Raw genomic sequence first — 27,611 nt, 5'->3', positions numbered from 1 at the left:
GTGTGTGTGTGTGTGTGTGTGTGTGTGTGTGTGTGTGTGTGTGTGTGTGTGTGTGTGTGTGTGTGTGTGTGTGTGTGCAGTGGCTACATGCTGACCTGTAATTGCCCTTGCTGTCATCCTCTTTGACCTCCAGTGAGACGGTGAAAGTGAAGAGGTCACTGTCGGGGGAGAGGGGCAGGGCCGAGTCCCTCTCGTCAGGGTTTGGCTTAGATGAGCGCCGGAACGCTGTGGAAAAACTGTACAGGATCCGACTCACCTAGAGTGGAATGAGGAAGAAGGAAGAGAGAGAAAATATAATAGTTTGATGAATGGATTTTGCTGTGGGGACAAAGTTAGAATTTAATTAAATGTAATACTACTTTACAGGGTGGCAGGTAGCATTGGGCCAGTAACCCGAAAGGTTGCTGGATCGAATCTCCAAACTGACAAGGTAAAAAAACAAATCTGTCATTCTGTCCCTGAGCAAGGCAGTTAACCCACTGTTACCCCGAAGACGTGGATGTCGATTAAGGCAGCCCCCCCCACACCTCTCTGATTCAGAGATGTGTATTTTAGCTTGTTAGGGCGCCCTCTCCTGGTTTCTTCCAGTATAGTGAAGGCAAGTGCACATGGAGTCTATATACACTTAATAATATATGTAAATAATATATGCCATTTAGCAGACGCTTTTATCCAAAGCGACTTACAGTCATGTGTGCCAAAGGTACCAATAACAGTAGAATAGAAAATATATATATATTTTTTTTTAATCGGTTAAACGCCAAAAATACATTTCACCAAACAGGCTTACGAGTCTATAGGTTAATTTCCATAATTAAGTGAAACTAAATTGTCAAGTGTGTATTTTCACCAGTTGTCCTGCATCTTATTTATCACATGCAGACAGCATACAGAGCCTAGTTTGAGGAGTGGAAAAGCCTAGCACCTGTCAGTGTGAGAGCAGCTCCTCATAAAGCTGGTACTGGAGTGAAATACGTGCCTTTATAAGCCCAGTCATTGTGCAACATTATTAGGTGTGCTGTTAAGAACAATGTTTTCCCGTCAATTACATTTTGACAATATAAAATTAGGTTTAATTAGCTGCTTTATTACAGCAGTTGCATGTTCATTAATAGGCTGTAGCCTTTTGACAAAGACGATAAGATTGCCATTGCTACATGTCTTCAGTCAGCTCTTAATGAAAAATGTCCATTCCTTATATGCATGCATAGTATTTTCATTTGGTCACAACATTTTACTGTTTTGAAAAAAATGGTTAATGGTTGGATAGTCGGCAGCAAATTGGACCTAAATATGCATTCCCTAAAAAGAACAGAACCCAGTACAATAGAATACAGTACAATAGAACAGTGACTCACAGCTTCCTTGATATGGCAAGAGAAGACGTGGACCTGGAAGTCCTCTGAGCTGCGGTAGCTCTCAGTGAAGGAGAAGCAGTCACTCTCGATGGAGCCCTCCCGACCCCGGGCGCAGAACAGCACCTTGTAAATGGGGAAGGAGGCGATCTCCGTGCCTGATGCCTGGTCCACAATCCTGAGGAAGGAGAGATCAAAATATAAGCAATTGCAACTATTATTGAAGGGGATAGGGGTTCCTTAAGTAGGCCCATTCACCTTACAAACTTATGTTAATTAATGTTTTATTGTCATATTTTTCCATTGAGTCCAACAGCATGCTCCGTTAATTTCCTCTCCTGTAATGTGTCATATTATTTCCCACAAAGGTATTTCAAGACACCTTGGTTCTTTATATAATTTCCTTTTTTCTGGTTAGATGCAGAGAAATATCTATGATTTTACACATTAAAGTTTATTTTCTTAGTGCGGTTATCTTTCTCATTCCCTAATTCCCACTGTTGGCTAGAGGATTGTTATGGCTTTGTTTCTATATATTTGTAAAACTGCTCAAACCAGGGTGTAGGTGCTTACAAATGACACTGACAATAAGGGTGTATTCAATCGTTAAACCTTTGTTTCGATGCAATAAAAATTAGGCCCATTTCAGATGTGTAAGAGTTTAGCCTACTTGTTGCATAGTCATACATACAGAAGCAAGTACATGTTGCAATTATATTGAAGGCTTTAGTTTAGGTCTATGTAAATACAGGAGAAATTCCCCAGACATTAAATGCACACATCGATGGTGCAGTATATTGGTGTGGATGACTGACCTGACATACGTGGGGCACAGACAGAGATGCCACGCTCTACTTATAGTGACCACATACTATAGTCTCTATTGACGCAGCCCCCGAGGGTGATGGGTATGGGGACTGACCTGATGCAGCCCCCAGGTACATTAGACACATGAGGGTGATGGGTATGGGGACTGACCTGACGCAGCCCCCGGGTACATTAGACACATGTGGGTGATGGGTATGGGGACTGACCTGATGCAGCCCCCAGGTACATTAGACACATGAGGGTGATGGGTATGGGGACTGACCTGACGCAGCCCCCGGGTACATTAGGCACATGAGGGTGATGGGTATGGGGACTGACATGAGGGTACATTAGGCACATGAGGGTGATGGGGACTGACCTGACGCAGCCCCGGGTACATTAGACACATGAGGGTGATGGGTATGGGGACTGACCTGACGCAGCCCCCAGGTACATTAGACACATGAGGGTGATGGGTATGGGGACTGAGCCCCGGGTACATTAGACACATGAGGGTGATGGGTATGGGGACTGTCCCCCCAGGTACATTAGACACATGAGGGTGATGGGTATGGGGACTGACCTGACGCAGCCCCCCGGGTACATTAGGCACATGAGGGTGATGGTATGGGGACTGACCATTAGACACATGAGGGTGATGGGTATGGGGACTGACCTGACGCAGCCCCCCCAGGGTGGTGGGGACTGACATTAGACACATGAGGGTGATGGGTATGGGGACTGACCTGACGCAGCCCCCGGGTACATTAGGCACATGAGGGTGATGGGTATGGGGACTGACCTGACGCAGCCCCCAGGTACATTAGACACATGAGGGTGATTGGTATGGGGACTGACCTGACGCAGCCCCCGGGTACATTGGGCACATGGAGCGTGACGGGGATGGGGATGGCACTCTCTGCCCGCAGTGTGGTCATGGCTCTCTGGGCCTCGGGCTCACTGCGTGGGGCCTTCACCCACGTACAGCCCAGGTAGGACAGCTTACTGAACTGAACACTGTCCTCCTCCTGGACTGGTGGGCTGCCTGCTGCAGGACACACTGACACCTCTGAAGGTGGACAGACAGACAATTGGTCAAAGGTCACTCATTGTTTAGAATGTTAGGGCAGCTCTGTGGAATAAATGGGTTGTCTAATCATCGGTAATCCTCAGTAAAATGGTACCTGAACTGAAAATGGGATAATATTTACAAAACCACAAACAGTTATTTGAAGCTAATATGATTTGGCCTTTGATGATTATAACAGTAACTTGAGGCAAAGTTTGATGCTAATGTAGTAAAGAAGACAACCCAATATGCTAGTGTTAGCATGTACTAGCCTGCCTAAATTAGTACCCAGCAACTGGGGAAGCTACTTGTGGAGAGAGGAAGCCAGGGTCAAGTCAAACCTGTAATTGCACACTCAGCAACAGCAAGTGAAACTAAGGACAGCACAGTAATGGCCAAAACTGTTTGTGTCACACATACACACTACTTAGAACCAGGTTGGACTGAAGAAGATCATTTGTTGTCAAATGTATCAATGAAAGTCATTGAAGTCAGGGTAACTGTATAAGTCATTACAAAGCATGCTCACCCCTTATTTTGTGTTTCCTTGGTTTAATCTTAGAGGCAAAAAAGATTTTGACTTGGTAAAACACCAGAGTGGCTGGTAGATGTTTTTTTTTTTTTTATCTACCTGCCACAGCAGCTGGTGGCCCAAAAATGGAACTTTATGCCCTGTTTGGGTCAGACAGCCATGTACAATACAGTACCAGTCAGCATACATTGACCGTTCCTTGTCTACATGATCAGTACAGTACACTCTGATACAACTACTTAGTAACAATGATATGTTTACATTGTTTATCTACCGATTTAATCTACTGCACATAAAGCATGTGAAACTATTCTTCAATTGTGTATACATGCTATAATGTACTTCTACATTGAGGTCACTGGAACAGCCAGCAAAAGTCTCGCATTTTCAGAGAGAACAAGATATATATAAAAATGTATGGGATTCTATACAATGACATATTCATGAGTTAACCATCCAATAGGCACATCCTGAACTGATTCATTGCCCTACGGGATTGTAACAGATGAGAGGTGTAGAGTAGTACCGGCAGGTGTGGAGTACAGCGCCAGGCCTTGGGGTCGTGTCTGTGGGCCGGGGGCTGTGGAGTTCAATGTGTCGCAAAACGTCTCAGTTCCCTCCTCTCCTGCTCCTCCACTCCGGTCCTCCATCACTACGTGGTCATCCAACAGCTCCTCCATGGCCCTCTCCAACTGCTCCTTCCCATTGTAGGACATCTGAGGAAAGGAAGGGATTGAGAGGTGAAACCCTGTGTGTTGGACTGGCTTTCAGAAGAGGCTCAAACAGTGGCTTTATACTAGAGTAATTGTATAGGAATAACCAATAGAGAAGTGTGTGTGTGTGTATATATATATATTTAACAGTTGACATATCACAAAGCGACCGCTAGCTGCTACATGCCCCCTAGGCACTAGACAGGAGGAGTGGTGTGGATAGGTATTAGCAACATGGTAAAAGCTCCTCATAGCCCTCTGATAGGCTAGTGGAATGTCCATCATATTGCTATCCAATCCTTTCTGATCTACAGGAGAGCCTAGGGGTTAGAGGTCAATATCGGCATAGTTGATCAGCATTGTTAGCATCTACCTTGAGTCTGGGCTTGCCCTCTGAGCCCGAAGGGGATCCTCCGGTAGACGGCTGCACCAGCACAAACTCCTCGCTGGTGACAGTGGCCACTGATTCGGTGGAGCCACTCACTTTGCCAAGAGAGGTGTTGTCCATCGTTAGCCAGGAGCCCCAGGGGCCAGCGCTCTTTGCCCCCGTCCTCTGCCACACAGCACAGCCTTCTGCTCAGCCCCCTGCTGCTGGAACCCTGGATTGGACAACACATTTCACAACATTTGGGATTGTCATGATAATATAGAAGCATAGGACTATAGCCTAGGTTAAGCTTACATTCTCTACAGTGGGATATGGAGTAGGTAGGGACTGTCCATTTGTAATGTGTTTTTTCTATTTGCAAAGTCATGTCTGTGGCTACATTTGCCAGTTAACTGAACAGAAAGGCCTTATTTGAAACTAGAGTGGAGAGCATAAGCTGACAGCATAGCCAAGCCTGATATTACACTGAGCCTCAAAGCCCTATGTCATCTGAAATGGAGATCATCGATTCAAAGTCAAATTACGCTTAGGCCCAGCATTTGGTGAACAGCTCAAAACTCGTTGAAGTAAACCAATCAGTTGAACAAAACAGGCATCTGCTCTTCATGGTATTTGGAAGATTTAGAGGATCATATGCTAATTTCAGACCCTTTCGTATGATTCCTGTTTGAAGAGTGCATTATTTTCTGCTATTTGCGAAAGATGTTATCTAAAAATAGCCTGTGATAGTTGTTTTTCCCTTAAGTCTCACATCTTGACAAGATCAAATCAAACGTGTCTTGGGTGGCCGAGGTTCGGCTGAGTGTCAGTAGTGACGGCATAAGAGTCATTGCTTTGATCCGAATAAGAAATTGAGTGCACTCACTGATTGAGTAAAAAGCCATTTCAAGTCTGTAATAACTTGTTTTAAAGTCATTCCAAAAACCAGGCAAGGGAAAGGGCTATGTAGGGAAATGTTGAACCATGTCCTTGGATTGGAAAATTCAAATATAGCCTAAAGCTTTTCAAGACTACAAGCCTTGGTCTCACACTGTAGTAATGCCCTTAGATGGCTAGAAAGAATAGCAGAGCTGTTCTCATAACTGGGCAAGCACAAAGACCTTCTTCCGAAGATAAATGTACCTTCAATTTCAGCAGACACAGCGACCGTCAGGAGTTGCTAGTAGCCTGGTAGAGGCGCTACTTGGTTGCTTTAGTGCTAACACAAGTTTGCTAGCCAGTATCCACCTACGCTAACAGTTTGAATGGAACATGTGGAGTAGGTGAACCTACATGTAGTGAGGGTCACTGACTCCTATTGGTGAAAAACCACAGCACACACCCAGTTTCCCACTGAAGCAACAGACAGTCATGTGCTCCCATCACACTACCGTAGGGCAATGAATCCGTTCAGGATGTGCCTATTGGATGGTTCAAGTTAACTCCTGAAAATGTCATTGTACAGAATCACATACATTTTTCTATCTCATTTAATATAAGGAATTTGAAATTATTTATACTTCTACTTTTGATACTTAAGTACATTTTAGCAATTCCGTTTACTTTTGATACTTAAGTATATTTTAAACCAATACATTTAGACTTTTACTCAAGTAGTATTTTACTGGGTGACTTAACGTAATAGAAAATTACTAAAGTATCTTTACATTTACTCAAGTATGACAATTTTCCACCACTGGATGTGGCTGGTGGTTATAGCATTTAGTTCACATGACCGATCAATTTAGACAAGCGTGTCTGGGTAAGTGTCAACTAATACTTAAAAATATTCTATATCTGGATACTTTCTGTTTACCTGGAATTTCTCCTTATTGTAGGCCACTACCACTTTTAGTCTTAATCTTTACTACACTATTCACTGCTGAGCACATGACCTCACATGTGAATCCTTAAAGAGATGGGTGGGGCTGGCTTAAGAGGGTGTGAACAATGCTGAATAGGTGTTGACAAAGGAGAGCTCTTCAGTACGTACTTAAACGTTCAAAAGGCCCTTTTCTCAAAAGTGAGTTTACAAGTTTATCAACTTTCAAAGCAGAATTACTTTCCCATTGTTCCTCAAAAATGCAATGTATGACATACTATTTTGTAGCTCTGAGTCTCTACTTCTATCCAATGTAAAAACAAAAACACCATGTCAAATGTTGCTACATAAGACTGAATGCAGGTGCACCTGCAAGGTACAAATCTGTCGTGAATCGGGAGGATTAAAAGTAGGGTCTCCCCTCCACACAGAAAAAAAAAACATTTGGAACACCACTATTGGAAAACAGTGGCCATTTTTAATTGAGGACCTGTCAGTGGGACTGTGGTCAGAGAAGGGGGCTCATCACCATTAGGGTTAGCAGAGAAGATTTCGCAAATCATTCAGGGAGATCGTTACAGAGGGTTGCTGGGTACCCATGTGGTAAGGAAAAGGGGGACATTGTGGCAAGTGGTGGAAGTTGGCTACCGCAAACGTTTCCATAAATCTCTTTGACCAACATCACGCAGTCTTTTTATTGTGATTTGTTTCAACGTGTTCTTTAAAACATCAGAGTGGCGGCCATACGAGTGAGTGATCTTCGGGCTGGGGTTCTTTGTTACGTCATCCTAATCACAGCTCTGACCTAGCTTTGATTCTAAGCTCTTTGAGCAAATTAAAAGTCTTCACCAGCTCTCCAGTTACAGATCATACAACTTAAAATCTAATCATTGTATTGGTCACGTACAAATATTTTGCAGATGTTATCGCAGGTGCAACAACATGCTTGTGTTTCTAGCACCAAAAGTGCAGTAATACCTAACAATACTAAATTAATACAACAATAAAAAAATATGATATGATGGGGTATATAGACATGGACAGTATATGAATAGAAAAGGTGTCTTCAGAACGCACACTCCAAGATAGGCCTAGTTAAACATTTCCTGTTCTTCCACTTGTTCGTCCGTGTGTGGTTAACTTTTTCACACATATTTACCAACACAATCATCACTGCACAATAGTCATGAGCTATCTAGAGGGTAAAATGTAGCCTACTGGTATGCTAGAGGCCTAGGCCAAGTTTCCCAGATAGGCAGACCGAGGGCCAAATTCATCACGGGGTTGATTGTATTTGGCCCCCCCAACTTTAATTTAAAAAGAAAAAAACGACATAAGACTGTCTCCAGGAAATCAGCTCAAGTGATTTAAACTTAGGAAATCTGTTCGAGTATTGCCACGCATAAAAAGAGGCATATGTGATCATATCCCAAATTAATCAGGGATTTAAATAAATCAGTTTGTCAAATTGGGGAGGCAGGGTAGCCTAGTGATTAGAGAGTTGGACTAGTAACCGGAAGGTTGCAAGTTCAAACCCCCCTCTGTCGTTCTGCCCCTGAACAGGCAGTTAACCCACTGTTCCTAGGCAGTCATTGAAAATAAGAATTTGTTCTTAACTGACTTGCCTAGTTAAATACAAGTAAAAATTAAATACTATCTGTTTGGAATTCTTGCAATCAATTTGCAGTGTACAAATGATTTCTAACCATGTCCCCTCTAATTTTTGGTGCACTGAGCAACATTTGAGCCTTGGGAGCGGAAACTTTAAAATTGTGAACATTTTGTGCAACTTCAGGCGCAACTTATAGTGACGACTGAGGCTGTAGCCTTACAGTTTGACAGTAGCCAATCTTGGCTATTTGTCCATAATGTAGGCCTACCAACACAACAAATGGAGCAAATCCCATAACATTTTCACGTGGAAATAGAAATCAAAAGCTATGATATAGTCTACAATAGCCGATACGTGACCCATTTAAGGAAACTAGGCGTATGGTCGCAGGTCACCACTTCACACGAGAGCTATTTGAACGTATTCTGTGTTTTATATCAAAATGCATTTTTTGGTAGAAATGCCTTCTGGATCATGTGAACTTTCATGTGCCTTAATAACAAAATTGTCTGTCATCTGTAAATACGAATAAAATTGTTAAATTACAAGGTTTAGCCACAGAAAAAAACCAGCAACCTTCCCGCTAGCCATGATTGGCTGAGATATTGAGTGGACTGGACCTTCCGAGAAATGAGTTTGAATTGGTCTGCCATATAGCACCCTTTGTTTACTTGAGCTAGTCAGTATGTGTAGGTAATCCTGTATAATGCTGCTTTTATATATATATATATATATATATTGCGTAAGAGAACTGCAAAAGTGTTGCTCTCCACTTTCTGGAGGACTGAGTTTTGAAATCAGTGGAATGATTTGATATGATAGCTAAGAAAATACCTCTCTGGATTACATCTTCAAACTAAGTGCAACCATGGCTTCAGTGACAGGGAGACGCATCCAACCATGATGTATACAGGTAAGATAGTCTAGCAAGCTACATGTTCAGATATTACACATTTATAATTTTGACAAAGTCATTTTCATTTCAAGTTAAAGTGTACTGTTAGCTAACGTTAGCTGGCTGGCTCGCAAGCTAATGTTACGTGTATGACATAATTATTCGTTTCTCAGATTCATTTGCTTGGCTAGTTATACCCTAATGTTAGCTAGCTAACATTGAACCTGGTTGGTTAACTACCTGCAGATTCACGCAGGGTAGTAACGTCATGAGTTGGGATTATGGTTCATTTACCAAGCTAGCTAGAAGTCTTTGCAAAAGACTCCACTATGCAAGTGTCCATTTTAATAGAATTTCACTGCGACAACTGTTAGCTTGGGTCCTTGACTTCTGTTTTAATCCGAGCATTCTGTCCTCCCTTAAAGATGGGTGGAGTTAAAAGCTTGAGGGTGTGAACGATTCTGAATGGGTGTAGACAAAGAAGAGCTCTCCAGTAGGTACCAAAATATTCATAGGCCGTTTTCTCAAAAGTGAGATTAAGTTTATCAACTCCGCACTGTTCATGATATACCAATTAGTAGCTCTATGTCTCTACTTTTATTCAATGTAAAAAAACATTGACATTTTCCTACATAAGAACTAATCAAGGAGATCAGTCTCATATGCGGTATTGTTAACATTTTTACATTATGAAGGCCTTGACATGAATATGTTTTTACTTGGTCCCATTCTGTTAGACAAATTGTTGACTTTAAATTGCAAGAAACGACTCTACTAAATAAAATGTAATATTACCATACAAATTAGACAAACTCAGCAAAAAAAGAAACGTCATCCCTCTCAACTGAGTTTCTTTTCAGCAAACTTAACATGTGTAAATATTTGTATTAACATAAGATTCAACAACTGATCCAAACTGAAAAAGTTCCACAGACATGTAACTAACAGAAATGGAATAATGTGTCCCTGAACAAAGGGGGGGGGGCAAAATCAAAAGTAACAGTCAGTATCTGGTGTGGCAACCAGCTGCATTAAGTACTGCAGTGCATCTCCTTCTCATGGACTGCACCAGATTTGCCAGTTCTTGCTGTGAGATGTTACCCCACTCTTCTACCAAGGCACCTGCAAGTTCCCAGACATTTCTGGGGGGAAAGACACTAAGCCCTCACCCTCACCCTCCAATCCAACAGGTCCCAGACGTGCTCAATGGGATTGAGATCCGGGTTCTTCGCTGGCCATGGCAGAACACTGACATTCCTGTCTTGCAGGAAATCACGCACAGAACGAGCAGTATGGCTGGTGGCATTGTCATGCTGGAGGGTCATGTCAGGATGAGCCTGCGGGAAGGGTACCACATGAGAGAGGAGGATGTCTTCCCTGTAACGCACAGCGTTGAGATTGCCTGCAATGACAACAAGCTCAGTCCGATGATGCTGTGACACACCGCCCCAGACCATGACGGACCCTCCACCTCCAAATTGATCCCGCTCAAGAGTACAGGCCTCGGTGTAACGCTCATTCCTTCGTCAATAAATGTGAATCAGATCATCACCCCTTATGAGACAAAACCGTGACTCGTCAGTAAAGGGCACTTTTTGCTAGTCCTGTCTGGTCCAGCAATGGTGGATTTGTGTTCGTAGGTGAAGTTGTTGCCGGTGATGTCTGGTGAGGACCTGCCGTACAATAGGCCTACAAGCCCTCAGTCCAGCCTCAGCCTATTGCGGACAGTCTGAGCACTGATGGAGGGATTGTGAGTTCCTGGTGTAACTCTGGCAGTTGTTATTGCCATCCTGTACCTGTCCCGCAGGTGTGATGTTCAGATGTACCGATCCTGTGCAGGTGTTATTACATGTGGTCTGCCACTGCGAGGACGATCAGCTATCCATCCCGTCTCCCTGTAGAACTGTCTTAGGCGTCTCACAGTACCAATTTTGCAATTTATTGGCCACATCCGCAGCCCTCATGTTCCTTGCAGCCTTCCCAAGGCACATTCACGCAGGTGAGCAGGGACCCTGGACATCTTTCTTCTGGTGTTTTTCAGAGTCAGTAGAAAGGCCTCTTTAGCGTTTTAAGTTTTCATAACTGTGACCTTAATTGCCTACTGTCTTTGTTAGTTGTTAGTGTCTTAACGACCGTTCCACAGGTGCATGTTCATTAATTGTTTATGGTTCATTGAACAAAAATGGAAAGCAGTGTTTAAACCCTTTACAATGAAGATCTGTGAAGTTATTTGGATTTTTTACAAATGATCTTTGAAAGACAAGGTCCTGAATAAGGGAAGAAAAAATTGCTGAGTTTAGTAGGCTACCCCTCTGCCTATTGACCTATTTACATATTCAAGCCTGTCTCAAAATACAACACGGTCCCTTTAATTAAGACATAAGCTTTTTACCTGACTGGCTTTTCAAAGACAACTTGAAAATATTGCTTATATGTTTTGTGCTCTTGTAGGAAGCAGTAAATCCCCATTGCTGCCCTATGCTTATCTATAACTGGACTAATAACTAGCAAAGAATATCAACAAATTCACACATGTGCAGCTCTGGTACTGATCTGAAACGCGCATTCACTTGCGGGACATTGACAGTTTGTTGCATTGAAAAGGAAGCTGATATAATGTTGATTCGATCACAGAAGAAACATTGATCAATATATTTCGGCCCACAGCTGAATGTAATTTGGGACCCCTACCATGGACTAAATATTGCACAACAAATCTAGAATTTCTCCCTACAGTGTGGGCTATATTTAAGCTGGGTGTGGTGACGGCAATGAGCACGTCAACAGACCTTACAACATACGACAATGCTGATGCAATTTAACTGACCTAACTGGGTGTGTGCATAAGCTACCTTTTACCGTCTGCCTTACAGGAGAAACTGGCAACTTGTACTGCCCAAATAAGACAAACGCTCTGAAATCTGACCCTTTAAACAGTTATCACACCCTAGGCCAATTACACGCACAACAAACTAGGCTATTCATCAGAGGAAAATAAACAGTCCACCCTGTACTTAATACTACAATAAACTATAGTCTAGCTAAACACAATAGTAAAACCTGCACACATTGGCGCGTCCATCGAAAACAACTGAGCTGACCTGTTGAGGTCACTCAAGGCAAGTCTGAATCATTAGGTGGGGCAAAAACTTCACATTTCCTTGCCTTGCATCTCCTTCCAGTTGATGGGCGAACGGCTGTCTACAGCCAGGGGCTATAACATCATAGGCTAGCTCCTAGGTTCCAGCAAATTTCCTGCCTCTGGGAAATAAGTCTCAGTGTGGTAGGGTACACACAGGCCCGTCACTGATGCATGGCTTGACACAGGCTTTGACTAAGCACGCATCCTCTAGTCCAGTGTTTCCAACTCCGGTCCTCCAGTACATGTTGTGGCCGGACAAACTCACCTGATTCAACTCAATGATTAGTTGACTAATAGAATCAGGTGTGCTTGTCCGAGGCCACAACGTGTACCGTTGGGGGTTCTGGAGGACTAGAGTTGGGAAACACTGCTCTAATCTAGCACACATTGGTGAGAAACCACAGAATGAAAGATGAACCGCAATTGCTGTCTCTGCCTGGCCGGTTCCCCTCTTTCCACTGGGATTCTCTGCCTCTAACCCTATTACAGGGGCTGAGACACTGGCTTACTGGGGCTCTTTCATACCGTCCCAGGGAGGGGTGCGTCACTTGAGTGGGTTGAGTCACTGATGTGATCCCCCCCCCCCCCCCCTCCTTGGGTTGTGCCGTGGCGGAGATCTTTGTGGGCTATACTCGGCCTTGTCTCAGGATGGTAAAGTTGGTGGTTGAAGAAATCCCTCTAGTGGTGTGGGGGCTGTGCTTTGGCTAAGTGGGTGGGATTATATCCTTCCTGTTTGGCCCTGTCCGGGAGTGTCCTCGGATGGGGCCACAGTGTCTCCTGACCCCTCCTGTCTCAGCCTCCAGTATTTATGCTGCAGTAGTTTATGTGTCGGGGGGGCTAGGGTTAGTTTGTTATATCTGGAGTACTTCTCCTGTCCTATTCGGTGTCCTGTGTGAATTTAAGTGTGCTCTCTCTAATTCTCTCTTTCTTTCAGAGGACCTGAGCCCTAGGACCATGCCTCAGGACTACCTGACATGATGACTCCTTGCTGTCCCCAGTCCACCTGGCCGTGCTGTTGCTTCAGTTTCAACTGTTCTGCCTTATTATTATTGGACCATGCTGGTCATTTATGAACATTTAAACATCTTGGCCATGTTCTGTTATAATCTCCACCCGGCACAGCCAGAAGAGGACTGGCCACCCCTCATAACCTGGTTCCTCTCTAGGTTTCTTCCTAGGTTTTGGCCTTTCTAGGGAATTTTTCCTAGCCACCGTGCTTCTACACCTGCATTGCTTGCTGTTTGGGGTTTTGCTGATGTCTAAAGGGCTATTTAAATCAATTTGATTTGATTTGATTTTGATTTGAAAGGGTAAAAAAACATTTGGTGCCCTGCATGTAGCTTTCTTCTCTAAGCAATTCTGAAAATATCGTTCTTCCAATGAATACCGAACACTACTTCTACTAGGCTAGAAGCCCATGTACTCATTTGTTTATTTAACTAGGCAAGTCAGTTAAGAACAAATTCTTATTTAACAATAAATGACAGTCTACCCTGGTCAAACCCTCCCCTAACCTAGATGACACTGGGCCATTTGTGCACCGCCAGATCATGGCCAGTTGTGATACAGCCCGGGATACAGCCCTGGATCCAACCAGGGTCTGTAGTGACACCTCTTGCAATGAGATGCAGTGCCTTAGAACTTTGCGCCGCTCATAAACAGCATAATACTAGGGTGCCCTATTTTGCTTAAGTTTTAGGCGAGGTTACATCATGTTGAGACGCCCCAACTAATTAGTCTGTTCAGCTGGTTTGCACAAAATGTTCAGTCTGTCTGCTCATGACTCCATAACATATTATACAGTATTCCTTTACCAAAGTTAGGTTATTCAAGACAAAACCTTGAGTTGTATGTCTATCTCAATGTGTATGTAATAATAATAAATAATATATGCCATTTAGCAGACGCTTTTATCCAAAGCGACTTACAGTCATGTGTGCATACATTCTACGTATGGGTGGTCCCGGGATCGAACCCACTACCCTGGCGTTACAAGCGCCATGCTCTACCAACTGAGCTACAGAAGGACCTCTCTCTCACACACACACACACACTGCAAATGTGGACTTAAAATGCAAATAGGGCTGGGCAATATAAATCACAACATTTTTCACAGTATTTTATGTTTTTGAATAAAACAGTTCTAAATTTGCTTTATAAGTAGTGCATGACCTCAGGGTGGCAAACATACATTCTAAGTGATTTCAATGGGTCTTTCTCCATTCTGGTTGTTTTATACTGTTCTATCCAATTTCCACATCAAAAAAATTCAGCATTTTCATCCATTTCCTGCACTCATCGCAACAAGGTTGTCAAACATTTATTTGCATCTGACCATGTAGACAGAGTGAACGGCAAATGCCTGTGTCACTCCTTGAGTGACAGCGGGTGAGGGACGCGGAACGCAAGAGAGAGTGAGAGACGACTCAAATAGCAAAACAGAGTAAACATGTATTTTTTTACGGACGTTACATGCATAGGAGTGGCGTATCACATTTAACAAACATTGAAATACTGGTGTAGAAGAATAGAAGGTAATGTAAAACCCAAACCAGCCTGTGCATTAATACTAGTAAAAAGTCAAACAAGCCGCCCTGTCCCAAATGCAAACATCAGGTGCTTTATTAGGAAAAGGGAGACCTAGTCCGTTTCACAACTGAATGCGTTCAACCCGAAACGAGTCTTCCACATTAAACCCAACCGCTTTGAATCCATTACGCCTAGATCATACAGAGTGCATTTGCATTTTGATACATTAGAAGTACATTCATTTCCAATGGAACGCTGCGTTTGACTTGCAGCATCGCGTTGCAGTGCATTCTGAGTGGTGCATAAGTTGGCTTTATCTAAAGTATGCCTAGACGTCTTGACAGAAATCGTAGCAGAAAGTGAATGTTATACTTTTGTTGCACACATATCCAGATGATGCTGCGTACCATTTTGCGCAATTACTATCGGTGTGATCAAGGTGTTAGTGCGAAGCAACAGTACAGTAGCTGCGCTGCACTTCACTACAGTAAACAACTCCACTACCGTATCTGTTCCTCTGATAAAACGTCATTGTAAAACTTCACCAGGTTGTGAAATAAGGTTGTTTGCACTACCCGAGTCAGGGTGCTGAGGTAAGCTGGGTTTCTCAACTCCACGATATGTACATCTCTATGGATTTGGGTTGGTTGCTAGTACTGTGGGATGAGCGTACCTCCGACTACATCAAGTCGCTGTCAGTCGATACGAGGAAACAGTTGTTGGTTTTATTTGACTAAAGTTTTATTTAAAAGTATGAATTTCAGCAAACAAAGGCACGCAGCTAGAGGACAAACATAGGTACACAGCCAGGGTTTAAGAACTTACATTTATCAACTGACTGCGACTCAATAGTCAAGAGGTTAATTCCGCCCACAGTCACATCTGTTCAACTCAATTGATGTGATGTACATTGTGTCAACTTAAAATTACATTCCTAAACAGATCCCTTTTTGCACGTATAGTGCATTTAGACAATCGAGCCAGATACCATCAATGTATAGAAATGGATCCTGCAAGTGAATTCTATTAACTAATTATAGATGGATGCGGCCACAATCCACATTTTTTAGCATATAAGCTGTCAACATTCGGTGTCCAGTTTGTTCATTTCACACTATCCCTAACAGTCCAGGATCAATTTCCCACCAACTTATGAGCCGATACTATCAGACCTCGAATCAGTGATATGGAAACTGCAAGCCTCACCAGTGTCACGTAAATGGATAATAAGGTCCAACTGAGGTGAAGTAACTGAAAAGCAAGTTACTGGTTAGCTAGCTAGTTAAGTTAATCAATCAATCAATCAATCAAATGGTTGTGTGCTGGTCAGGTTCTGCTCTTTCCCCACCTCTACAATCCCCTCAAACAGTGTTTACATAAACTATGCACAAGCTAAATACTGTTACAACATACGAAATGTATTATTTGTAGTTAATAGTTAACTAGTTATAGTAGCAGAGTTTACTCAACGTATCTAAAATAGAGCTACCTAGTTAAGTTACCTCGATTACAATGGTAGTTAAGAGAAACGGTAACATACTCTACCAATTACAAAGGAAGGAAAATAACGTTAATTAGCTAGCTAGCTGGCAGGTACTTCATAGCAGAAGACTGTGACAAAATGGTAAGCTAACGTAGCTAGCGAGCGAGGTTAACGTCCAAATTATGTATTTGAGCGAACATCAATTATTTAACACCGTTAAACTATCATAAACGAGACTGTAAAACCAGAAATGTCACAACATAACTATGTCACAGCACACATACTGGGCAACAGGAAGTGCCTAAAAGGCCATCTGTAATAGCCATGCTAGTGTTGCTAACCTGTTAGCTATGAATCAAAACAGTTCACCCACACCAGATAGAAAGTGGTGCAAGCTCACGCAAGAAATTGTCAGAACAAAGTCGCATAATAACCTAAAAATGTAAGAAATAATATCAAATTGTCCTTTTCGTCACACGCAATGTTCGAAGCTGAATGTCTTCAGATGGTAAATAGCCAACAACTTACTTGTTTAGAATAAACACCTCCGGAAAATAGCAAACGTTAACTGTCAAGTTGCAGCAGCCGCGCACACTCACGGCTCCTCCGCGAGCCCCACTGGTCCGTGCGCGTTCACGGCGCAGTCACCCTGATTCTATCAGAGAGGAAGAGGTAAAGAGAGAGGTCCAACTCGACGAAATATGTGTGTCCCTTCAGCAGGTGGCGTGTTATCGCCCACCAAGCAAGTCTATTTTCTATGGAGGTCAGTGAGTGTCGAATTTGGTCCCCTAGAAATTGCATGGCTTATTTCCTACACCAGGTTTATTTGTTTGAATAGAAGCCCCGTATGCTTAGGTTGTTACGATTTTTTAAACATATTTTTTTATATATTTGCATTATAACATTTCAAATTACAATACGATACAAACATATGTATTTTTTTCTGAAGAAACATAAAATGCATTACAAGTAAATTACTGATTTAAGTAGGTAACCTGACATCCCCTTAGAACACGTGACATTCTTTAACTTTGAGGGGAACATGTATTTATATTGATTTATATTGTATTTATATTTATACTGGATTGATGATGCTATTTATTGGCCATTGAAAGGTTTTGTAGCCACCGGTCGGCCAATTCTACAGTATTTCAATTAAATATTTAAAGGACAAAATTGCTGTAGTGGGGACAGTAACATTAGTCATCTCAAAATGTTCTTGTTTTATTTGTATATTTAGCTCACATAATATATTTAAAGTATGCATTAAGGTGTCTGTAATAGAATAAACATGGCAGTATCAAATGTAGACGTTAATAAATTCCTTTCTATAGCTTCCAAAATATTTTTTATAACGGTGGGGGAGTGCCAAGATGGAGGCATGGTGACTTCGAAACAACGCCCCCTATCTGTCATCTCCAGTGTATATTTAAATCAATGCTTTTATTGCTCTTATTTGATTCGATTCTGGGAAAGAAAGGATGGTGGTGTGATATAATTTATTCATTGTAACATTTTTGGTTAAATATGAAAACGGAAAGTTGGAAAATGCTTCAGACAATTGCAATACATTGTTGTTACATCCATTAAATTGGAAGTTTCTTACGGGCTTGTTTTTAGCTACTTTGAGCAGGGTGTGTGTGTGTGTGTGTGTGTGTGTGTGTGTGTGTGTGTGTGTGTGTGTGTGTGTGTGTGTGTGTGTGTGTGTGTGTGTGTGTGTGTGTGTGTGTGTGTGTACAATATGGACAACAAATATATTTCAAGCAGTTATAAATCTTTAATTGTCACAAGGTAACAATGTGAGATATGTATATATTTTTTTCTCTTTTAATATTTCATAGTATTTTTTTAAATGTTAGTTATTTTATGAATAAACTAAACCAACAGGAATTAAATATGAAAATGTATTCTTATGGGGCATGTAATTAGGTAGATATTCTCAATTGAAATGTTTTGTCTTTCTTCGGATTTAAATTGACAGATTTATTGAAGCTTTTGAACAGACACACATTTTTCACCCCTTTTTAAAGAGCAAATAAACACTAGAAACAACGCCCTAACACACAACTGCTTTTTCATGGACAATCATTTTATAACAGCTTCCTTCTTCAATCTACATCTTACAGCATTTTTTTCCAATATATGCATTCCTTTATTTAATGTTGGACAAAAATACAAGTACAAGCCTTGAACTGGTGGAAAAAAATCTGTAACATCTAATCAAAAGTGTAAGGACTTAATAGACACGTATGTTTATGTTGGTATCGTTGTATCCATATGAGCATTGCTGTTGTCACAGGTATGATAGGGCTTTTCAGCTCTATACAGAAGTAGCTGATGGAGGTGCTTTAAGAAACCTATAGTAAAATTAGTATCACCCCTATCATACATGTCTGTCATTTTTTTTGCTGTTTCACACTAAAACATAAGACACCAGGGCAAAATAATATCCTACATGGCAAAGCAATGTTGTCTAATAATTGGTTAAAAATTAGTGACATATAACAAGGTTAATAATTATGTATTTAGTTACCAATTACATAAATATTGTAATTCAAGTTCTTCATAAGATGAAATAAACACTGAAATGTGTAAATACATGGATGTGTACAGTTCATAGAATCAACAATTAGATGATCAGAAGAGTGCGGACTCCAAATGGCACAAACTACATCTAAATCATACCAGACTTACACACCCCAATTCAAAATGCATCATGACCGAATCCAAAAAGTCAGCCAGTTAATCAAAGAGACAAACAAATAGAAATGCTTTCAATGCATTTGGTAATATATACATTTCCAACTTTTTGCATCATTGTCAATGAAGAGAAATACAATTTGAACTGTACTGTAGCTTCAGTGTTCTACACAAAGAATGGTAGTCCACTTAATGACACAGGTGCAGAGACAGACAAATCATCACTAACTGCAATACTGCATCACCCACTTACAAAATGCCCCTGTCCTGACTTGAAAACTATCTTTAAACTGTAATATTCTAGTTATTATATTATGTGATCAAATTCCATTGTCTCAAAAGTAGCCATGGTAGGCTGCATACCTCTTTCAATAACATAAAACAATAGACAACAGTCTTTCAATAGTTCCAGTTACATATGACAAACATTTGGAGGGAAAAAAACATACAAGCTGGACAGCTGCATGTTATACTTTTCTCTCCAACCAATTCGGGTTTTGCGTGCATAGAACTTGCATAGAGAAAGCTCTGAAGGAGTTAGGGTCTCTTCACTATTTTTGCTACGTTTCTTCTGAATACCTTCACTTGAAAATGCAATTTGCTTTTATTTGTAGTTCAGAATCTCTTTTGGCAGATACAGGGAAATGACAAGAGTAGGTCCAGGTAAAACCACGATATCGATAGCCCTCGAACAGTGAAGATTAGATTCCCACACACTACATCGCCAGACAGCGTATAGGTCTTGGTATATTGAACACTAAGGGATGCTCCCTGCCTCTGTATTACAAGAAATTGTTTAGTTTTTAATTAAACAGCAACAAACCTAATAGCTACCTCTGTTTAAAAAACAATACTGTTTGAGTGTGCTCAAATCCAGCAGGAAGCTAGCTGACACAGTGTAGGGAGAAAGAACAAGGAAGTGCATGACCAGGTCAAAGGGTCAACGCTTCATGTTGTCTCTCAATGCTCCTTTTTCATCCTCTTCTCTTTAGTTGTCAGCAAAGAGACACAGTGGCTACCAGAGATTACCCTCATAAAAACAGTCTCTTTTATCCAAAGCAATAATAAACAAATGTTCTGTGTACAGTGCATGGCCTATGCAGGGATTGAGCTCACAACCCTGCAGTAGAAAACACCACGCTCCAACCAAATGAGCCAACAGGACATCGGAAGTGGGTCACACGTCTGTACTTATAGCGCGAGTGTTGGTGTAGAAGTCCGGTGCTGGGTTGCTGCGATGCTGGCTGGTGCTCAGCAGGGAGCCATGCAGGGAGGGCAGGGCGAGAGCCAGGGCTGGGTTCTCATAGTGCGTGGGCATGTAGGTGATGCGCTCGCCGCCATTGTGCATCTCGTCGGTGGTTCGGATATAGAAGGGTGATTCGTAGGGCGAACAGGTGGGGCAGTAGTTACGTGGGGGGCCCGTGGCGTGGGAGGCAGGGAGTTCCGGGGAGAGGGAGAGGGGAGTGACGGCCGTCCCGTCCACCCCGGGAGCACTGCATGCGTTGCAGGCAAAGTGGGGCTGCGTGACGGAGCTGGTATCCCCTTCTGACCCATTCTTCTTACAGCAGTAATACTGAAAGGCAGAGGGGAAGAGGGAGGAAGACAGAAGGAGGGATGTTGTGACAGTAAATAAGTGAACAGAGACTGTAGTGATTCTGAGGCTTAATATTGCTCTCTCTCTCACACACACCTACCTGGAGTCTACAGTAACAGAGCACTGCTATGATACACAAGAGTATCACCGTGGCGAGAATTCCTCCGGTTATGACAACAGTTCCAGCTGTCATCCGACCAGCTCTCCATCAAACTCTGAAGGCACAGGAAGTGGCACAATCATCACAGATGGCCACTGGACAAACAGAAATCTGGGTCGTATTCAGTAGGACACAATGTAGCAAAATGTTTTGCAACGGAAAACGAGAATGTGTGTTCTAATGTTCAGATAGTACCTTTCCATTTCATTCAGAACATGACCCAGACGAACTGAATATCATAAAACATGAATATGTTGTTCTATGGAAGTGTTTCTCTATCCTGGTCCTGGGATGTGCATTTTTGTTTTTGCCCTAGCACCCTTCATTCAACTAATCATCTCCTCATCAAGCCTTTAATTTGAATCAGGTGTGTGAATGCTAGGGCAAAAACTAATTTGAGTCCCTAGGACCACGATTAAAAAACCCTGTTCTTGGGATGAAAGTGGCTCTCACGTTCAGCAAAGTGTGCAATAAAACCTGTAAGAGAGAAGATCATGGGCAGTACAATGATCTCAGACAATGTCAATGATTAGTATACTGCAACATGCCTGCTTGTAGTGTACAGTAGCCTTCTGTAACAGTGGAGGTGTTCTCCTCTCTTACTACTATTTCATTTCATTACTTGTTTGGTTTTTATTGGACCAGGACATTGGTATTCTCAATGACATCTCATTTGATAAGAGAATGGGGGGGGTTAAGACTCGATGACAGATCGGCCCCTGCAGAGGAAACTTCAGGGCGGCAGAGGAAACCCCAGGGCGGGAGAGGAAATGGGGCAGCAGGGTAGCCTAGTGGTTAGAGCGTTGGACTAGTAACCGAAAGGTTGCAAGTTCAAACCCCCGAGCTGACAAGGTACAAATCTGTCGTTCTGCCCCTGAACAGGCAGTTAACCCACTGTTCCTAGGCCGTCATTGAAAATAAGATTTTTTTCTTAACTGACTTGTCTGGTTAAATAAAGGTTAAAAAAATAAATTTAAAAAATCCCAGGGAGGGAGAGGAAGCCCCAGGGAGGGAGAGGAAACTGCAGGGCGGGAGAGAAAATCCCAGGGCGGGAGAGGAAATCCCAGGGCGGAAGAGGAAACCCCAGGGCGGGAGAGGAAACCCCAGGGCGGGAGAGGAAACCCCAGGGCGGGAGAGGAAACCCCAGGGCGGGAGGAGATGATGATACACAGCGTCATCGTCTCGAGACCAAACCAAACTAAGCCCTGTTTAACACAACAAGAAATAAAGAATCCAATATCATTTCATATCATCAATCAATCACATTTATTTATAAAGCCCTTCTTACATCAGCAGATGTCACAAAGTGCTGTACAGAAACCCAGTCTAAACCCCCAAACAGCAAGCAATGTTGATGTAGAAGTACGATGGCTAGGAAAAGATGTAGAAGTACGATGGCTAGGAAAAAACTTTTTTTAAAATTTAAATCTCCATGTTACTGTTTCCTGGCTACACTTCCTTATAAGTTATCTTGAAGAAAAGAAAAAAAATATAGATATTTATATAATAAAAATAAGTTATCTTGAAGTAAAAATCCTTGCCACAAGATGGGGCTGCAAATGTACAAACTGGTAAGAGAATGAAAAAGACATCAGTGTGCTGTTCATGTCCGAAAAACAAAAACAATAGTTCACATCCAGGATGACGTTGTACAGACGTCAGTCACTACACTCTTTGAAAGTGCAAGTGCATGCAGGTGTACCCTGAAGATGATTCAGACCAAGCGCATGCAGGTGTACCCTGAAGATGATTCAGACCAAGTACATGCAGGTATACCCTGAAGATGATTCAGACCAAGTGCATGCAGGTGTACCCTGAAGATGATTCAGACCAAGTGCATGCAGGTGTACCCTGAAGATGATTCAGACCAAGTGCATGCAGGTGTACCCTGAAGATGATTCAGACCAAGTGCATGCAGGTGTACCCTGAAGATGATTCAGACCAAGTACATTGCTCTACTGTAGGTTCCTTAGATGTATCCAGACTGGAATTATCTGGACAAATTCAGCCAATTACCATTCAAATGATGAGCTCTCACTGTAGCTGTGCCATATACTGTCATTATTTATCCACCACTACACTGTAACCTGGGCTACACCAAGTCCAAACAATACATTCTATTTCTATCACAATATGGTGGTGAACAAGAACCTCTTCATCAAATAGTTATTAGTTATTAAGGGATTTATTAAGGGAGTTATTCATATATTTGAGTCGTCAGTCTCTCTGCTATCTGTGGTGTGTTTCACAGCACTGACTCATAATCAGAGGGATAAGGAGCTGAGATATGCCTAGGAATCAACCTATCCAGGTGATGTCAGATTGAACACTTTGGTCATACTGACAGACAGACAGGCAGATGCCAATTCTAGTGTATAGTTAGGTATAGGCTGAAATACTGTGCATAGAAACATGGGTACACACCATCTTGGCTGTCGATTGTTGACAGACACACACACATTCACACACAGACACACACACCATAGTCGTATATAGACTGTTTGCCACAGGGGCTAACATAGATCACACTGCAAACTGGCACACACTCTGACTGACACTGCAAGTTGACACACACTCTGACTGACACACTGCAAGCTGACACACACTCAAAACCAAGTGCTCAGCCAGGCATGCAGACACATGGTAAGTCCAAGACCAAGACACACAGACACACGACACACACACATTTTTTTAACTAAACCAAATCAAATCCAATTTTATTTGTCACATGCTTTGTAGACAACAGGTGTAGAATAACAGTGAAATGCTTATTTACGGGTCCTTTTCCAACAAATAGAAATAGTGACATGAGGAGTAAATACACAGTGGAATAAATACAAGGTGGAGCAAATACACAGTGGAGTAAATACACAGTGGAATAAATACAAGGTGGAGCAAATACACAGTGGAGTAAATACACAGTGGAATAAATACAAGGTGGAGCAAATACACAGTGGCGTAAATACATGGTGGAATAAATACACAGTGGAATAAATACACAGTGGAATAAATACACGGTGGAGTAAATACACAGTGGAATAAATACACAGTGGAGTAAATACACAGTGGAGTAAATACACAGTGGAATAAATACATGGTGGAGTAAATACACAGTGGAATAAATACACAGTGGAATAAATACACGGTGGAGTAAATACACAGTGGAATAAATACATGGTGGAGTAAATACACAGTGGAGTAAATACACAGTGGAATAAATACATGGTGGAGTAAATACACAGTGGAATAAATACACGGTGGAGTAAATACACAGTGGAGTAAATACACAGTGGAATAAATACACGGTGGAGTAAATACACAGTGGAATAAATACACAGTGGAATATATACATGGTGGAGTAAATACACAGTGGAATAAATACAAGGTGGAGCAAATACACAGTGGAATAAATACACAGTGGAGTAAATACACGGTGGAATAAATTCACAGTGGAGTAAATACATGGTGGAGTAAATACACAGTGGAATAAATACACAGTGGAGTAAATACACGGTGGAGTAAATACACGGTGGACTAACGAATAGCAATAACAAGTAAAAATAACATGGCGATACAGTGTTCAGACACTTTACTCAGTACTTTGTTGAAGCACCTTTGCCAGCGATGACAGCATTGAGTCTTCTGATGGTATGACACTACAAGCTTGGCACACCTGTATTTGGGGAGTTTCTCCCATTCTTCTTTGCAGATCCTCTCAAGCTCTGTCAGGTTGGATGGGGAGCGTTGCTGCACAGCAATTTTCAGGTCTCTCCAGAGATGTTCGATCGGGTTCAAGTCCGGGCTCTGGCTGGGCCACTTAAGGACATTCAGAGACTTGTCCCGAAGCCACTCCTGTGTTGTCTTGGCTGTGTACTTTGTTGTCTTGTTGGAAGGTGAACCATCGCCCCAGTCTGAGGTCCTGAGCGCTCTGGAGCAGATTTTCACCAAAGATCTCTCTGTACTTTGCTCCGTTCATCTTTGCCTCGATCCTTACTAGTCTCCCAGTCCCTTTCAGCTGAAACACATCCCCACAGCATGATGCTGCCACCACCATGTTTAACCGTAGGCATGGTGATAGGTTTCCTCCAGACGTGACGGTTGGCATTCAGGCCAAAGAGTTATATCTTGGATTCATCAGAACAGAGATTCTTGTTTCTCATGGTCTACGAGTCTTTAGTTGCCTTTTGGCAAACTCCAAGTGGGCTGTCGTATGCCTTTTACTAAGGAGTGGCTTACTACCATAAAGGCCTGATTGGTGGAGTGCTGCAGAGGTTGTTGTCTTTCTGGAAGGTTCTCCCATCTCCACAGAGGAACTCTGGAGTTCTGTCAGAGTGACAATCGGGTTCTTGGTCACCTCCCTGACCAAGACCCTTCTCCTACGATTGCTCAGCTCTAGGAAGAGTCTTGGTGGCTCCAAACTTCTTCCATTTAAGAATGACGGAGGCCACTGTGTTCTTGGGGACCTTCAATGCAGCAGACATTTTTTGGTACCCTTCCCCCAGATCTGTGCCTCGACACAATCCTGTCTCGGAGCTCTACCGAAAATTCCTTTGACCTCATTACTTGGTTGTAGCTCAGGTGTGTGCCTTTCCAAATCATGACATATCAATTGAATTTACCACAGGTGGACTCCAATCAAGTTGATGAAACATGTCAAGGATGATCAATAGAAACAGGATGCACCTGACTGTCACGCTCGTCATAATGAGTGGATCAAGATGCAGCGTGATATGGTTCCATCCTCTTTATTATGAAGCGAAACTCAAAGAAAACAATAAATGCACAAAAGGCAACTATACAAAGTCAAGATCCCACAAAACACAAAGGGTAAATGTCTGCCTAAATATGATCCCCAATCAGAGACAACGATAAACAGCTGCCTCTGATTGGGAACCATACCAGGCCAACATAGAAATAGAAATCACCTAGATTACTCAGCCTAGTCACACCCCGACCTAATCACATAGAGAATAAAAAGCTCTCTGTGGTCAGGGTGTGACACTGACCTCAATTTTGAGTCTCATAGCAAAGGGTCTGAATACTTATGTAAATAATAGCTTTGTCATTATGGGGTAAACATAAACATAACATTTCATTAATGTTAGAATTAGGCTGTAATGTAACAAAATGTGGAAAAAATCAAGGGGTCTGAATACTTTCCGAATGCACTGTATACAGGGAGTGCGAGTACCGAGTTGATGTGCGAGGTCATTTAGGTAGCTATGTACATATAGGTAGTGGTAAAGTGACCGGACAACAGGACAGATAATAGACAGTAGCAGCAGCATACGTGGTGTGTGTGTGTGTGTGTGTGTGTGTGTGTGTGTGTGTGTGTGTGTGTGTGTGTGTGTGTGTGTGTGTGTGTGTGTGTGTGTGTGTGTGTGTGTGTGTGTGTGTGTGTGTGTGTGTGTGTGTGTGTGTGTGTGTGTGTGTGTGTGTGCGCTGATAGAGGAAGTGTGGGCCCCCAGTCAGCCAGACAGAATTTAGTTTGAGCAACAGGGCAGATTGGATTAGTGGAGTCAGTCTAATGAGATATAATCAGACGGCAGCAGGTGGACGCTGGGCCGCCACAGCAGGGGTCCTAGGCTCCACTGTGCACCACCACTTCCTGTCAGAAGCACGAACAGGAAGTGACCAGTCATGTCTGTTTTTGTCCACCTGCATCTTTCCAGCTGTGGGCAATGACTTGCTCAGACGTGGATGTAACATCTTTTTTGGGTGCACAACTATGCCTGTCTAATAGTTGGCCAATTGAGGTAAAAATGGATATTGGCAATCTTTTCAAAAGGCCTCCTCCACTTAATAACTTGATTAAATCAAGATATTCACTCTGCTTTAAGTTAGCTTTCATGCATGCTGTCATATTACTTTGTAAGTTCCTTTGAAATCAGTGGTACACACTTACAAAAAAGTGCTGTGGCTGTCCCCATAGAAAAAAACATTTGGGTTCCAGGTAGAACCCTTTTTGGTTCCAAGTAGAACCCATTTTGGTTCCAAGTAGAACCCTTTCCACAGAGAGCTCTACATAGAACCCAAAAGAGTTCTACCTGGAACTACAAAAGGTTCTACATGAAACCAAAAATGGTTCTCCTAAGGGGACAGCTGCAGAAACCTTTTTTCTAAGAGTGAGTGATAATCTAATTTCCTCATCTAAGTACTATTGAAACATAGTTTTTTGACTGTAACACAGTTTTGCTTTTTAGATTATAATGAATAGACAGGATCGACCTGTTCCTAGATCAGCACTTCTACTCTGAGACTCTTTATGAATACGGGCCAAGGTTATTGCTACACAACCGCAATATATGTGATTGAAGGAGACAGGTATGGGGACACACACAGAACACACCAGACCATCTCCCAGCACTAAGAAGTTTACCATCCCATCAGTATGGAACCATTCATTCAGTATGGAACCATCCCACCAGTATGGAACCATCCCACCAGTATGGAACCATCCCATCAGTATGGAACCATCCCATCATTATGGAACCATCCCATCAGTATGGAACCATCCCATCAGTATGGAACCATTCCATCAGTATGGAACCATCCCATCAGTATGGAACCATTCCATCAGTATGGAACCATCCCATCAGTATGGAACCATCCCACTAGTATGGAACCAACCCATCAGTATGGAACCAACCCATCAGTATGGAACCATTCCATCAGTATGGAACCATCCCATCAGTATGGAACCATCCCATCAGTATGGAACCATTCATTCAGTATGGAACCATTCCATCAGTATGGAACCATCCATCAGTATGGAACTATTCATTCAGTATGGAACCATTCATTCAGTATGGAACCATCCCATCAGTATGG

General features: G+C 42.3%; 2 protein-coding genes across 4 annotated transcripts in view; both read right to left on the bottom strand.

Annotated features, from left to right (window-relative positions):
* The window catches only part of LOC123997633 (rab GTPase-activating protein 1-like), a 146,725-nt gene extending 129,720 nt beyond the window's left edge, over positions 1 to 17,005 (bottom strand). The window contains exons 1-6 of one of the 2 annotated variants that reach the window (XM_046302070.1): positions 16,855 to 17,005; positions 4,850 to 5,075; positions 4,290 to 4,479; positions 3,021 to 3,231; positions 1,359 to 1,533; positions 96 to 256 (exon numbers count right to left, since the gene is read on the bottom strand). In XM_046302070.1, coding sequence (XP_046158026.1) covers positions 96 to 256; positions 1,359 to 1,533; positions 3,021 to 3,231; positions 4,290 to 4,479; positions 4,850 to 4,984 — 872 coding nt within the window. In that variant the 5' untranslated portion in view covers positions 4,985 to 5,075; positions 16,855 to 17,005. Of the gene's footprint in view, positions 1 to 95; positions 257 to 1,358; positions 1,534 to 2,333; positions 2,351 to 3,020; positions 3,232 to 4,289; positions 4,480 to 4,849; positions 5,076 to 16,854 lie in introns of those variants that run through there. The other variant, XM_046302079.1, reaches the window with a different exon arrangement.
* Positions 17,006 to 18,108: 1,103 nt separating this feature from the next.
* The window catches only part of LOC123991305 (protein FAM163A-like), a 30,908-nt gene continuing 21,405 nt past the window's right edge, over positions 18,109 to 27,611 (bottom strand). The window contains exons 1-3 of one of the 2 annotated variants that reach the window (XM_046292790.1): positions 20,976 to 21,111; positions 20,721 to 20,835; positions 18,109 to 20,599 (exon numbers count right to left, since the gene is read on the bottom strand). In XM_046292790.1, the coding sequence (XP_046148746.1) occupies positions 20,204 to 20,599; positions 20,721 to 20,813 (489 nt within the window). In that variant the 5' untranslated portion in view covers positions 20,814 to 20,835; positions 20,976 to 21,111 and the 3' untranslated portion in view covers positions 18,109 to 20,203. Of the gene's footprint in view, positions 20,600 to 20,720; positions 20,836 to 20,975; positions 21,112 to 27,611 lie in introns of those variants that run through there. The other variant, XM_046292782.1, reaches the window with a different exon arrangement.

The sequence above is a fragment of the Oncorhynchus gorbuscha genome, linkage group LG02 (assembly GCF_021184085.1).
Source record: "Oncorhynchus gorbuscha isolate QuinsamMale2020 ecotype Even-year linkage group LG02, OgorEven_v1.0, whole genome shotgun sequence".
Lineage (NCBI taxonomy): Eukaryota > Metazoa > Chordata > Actinopteri > Salmoniformes > Salmonidae > Oncorhynchus > Oncorhynchus gorbuscha.
This window is presented reverse-complemented; position numbering and strand designations above follow the sequence as displayed.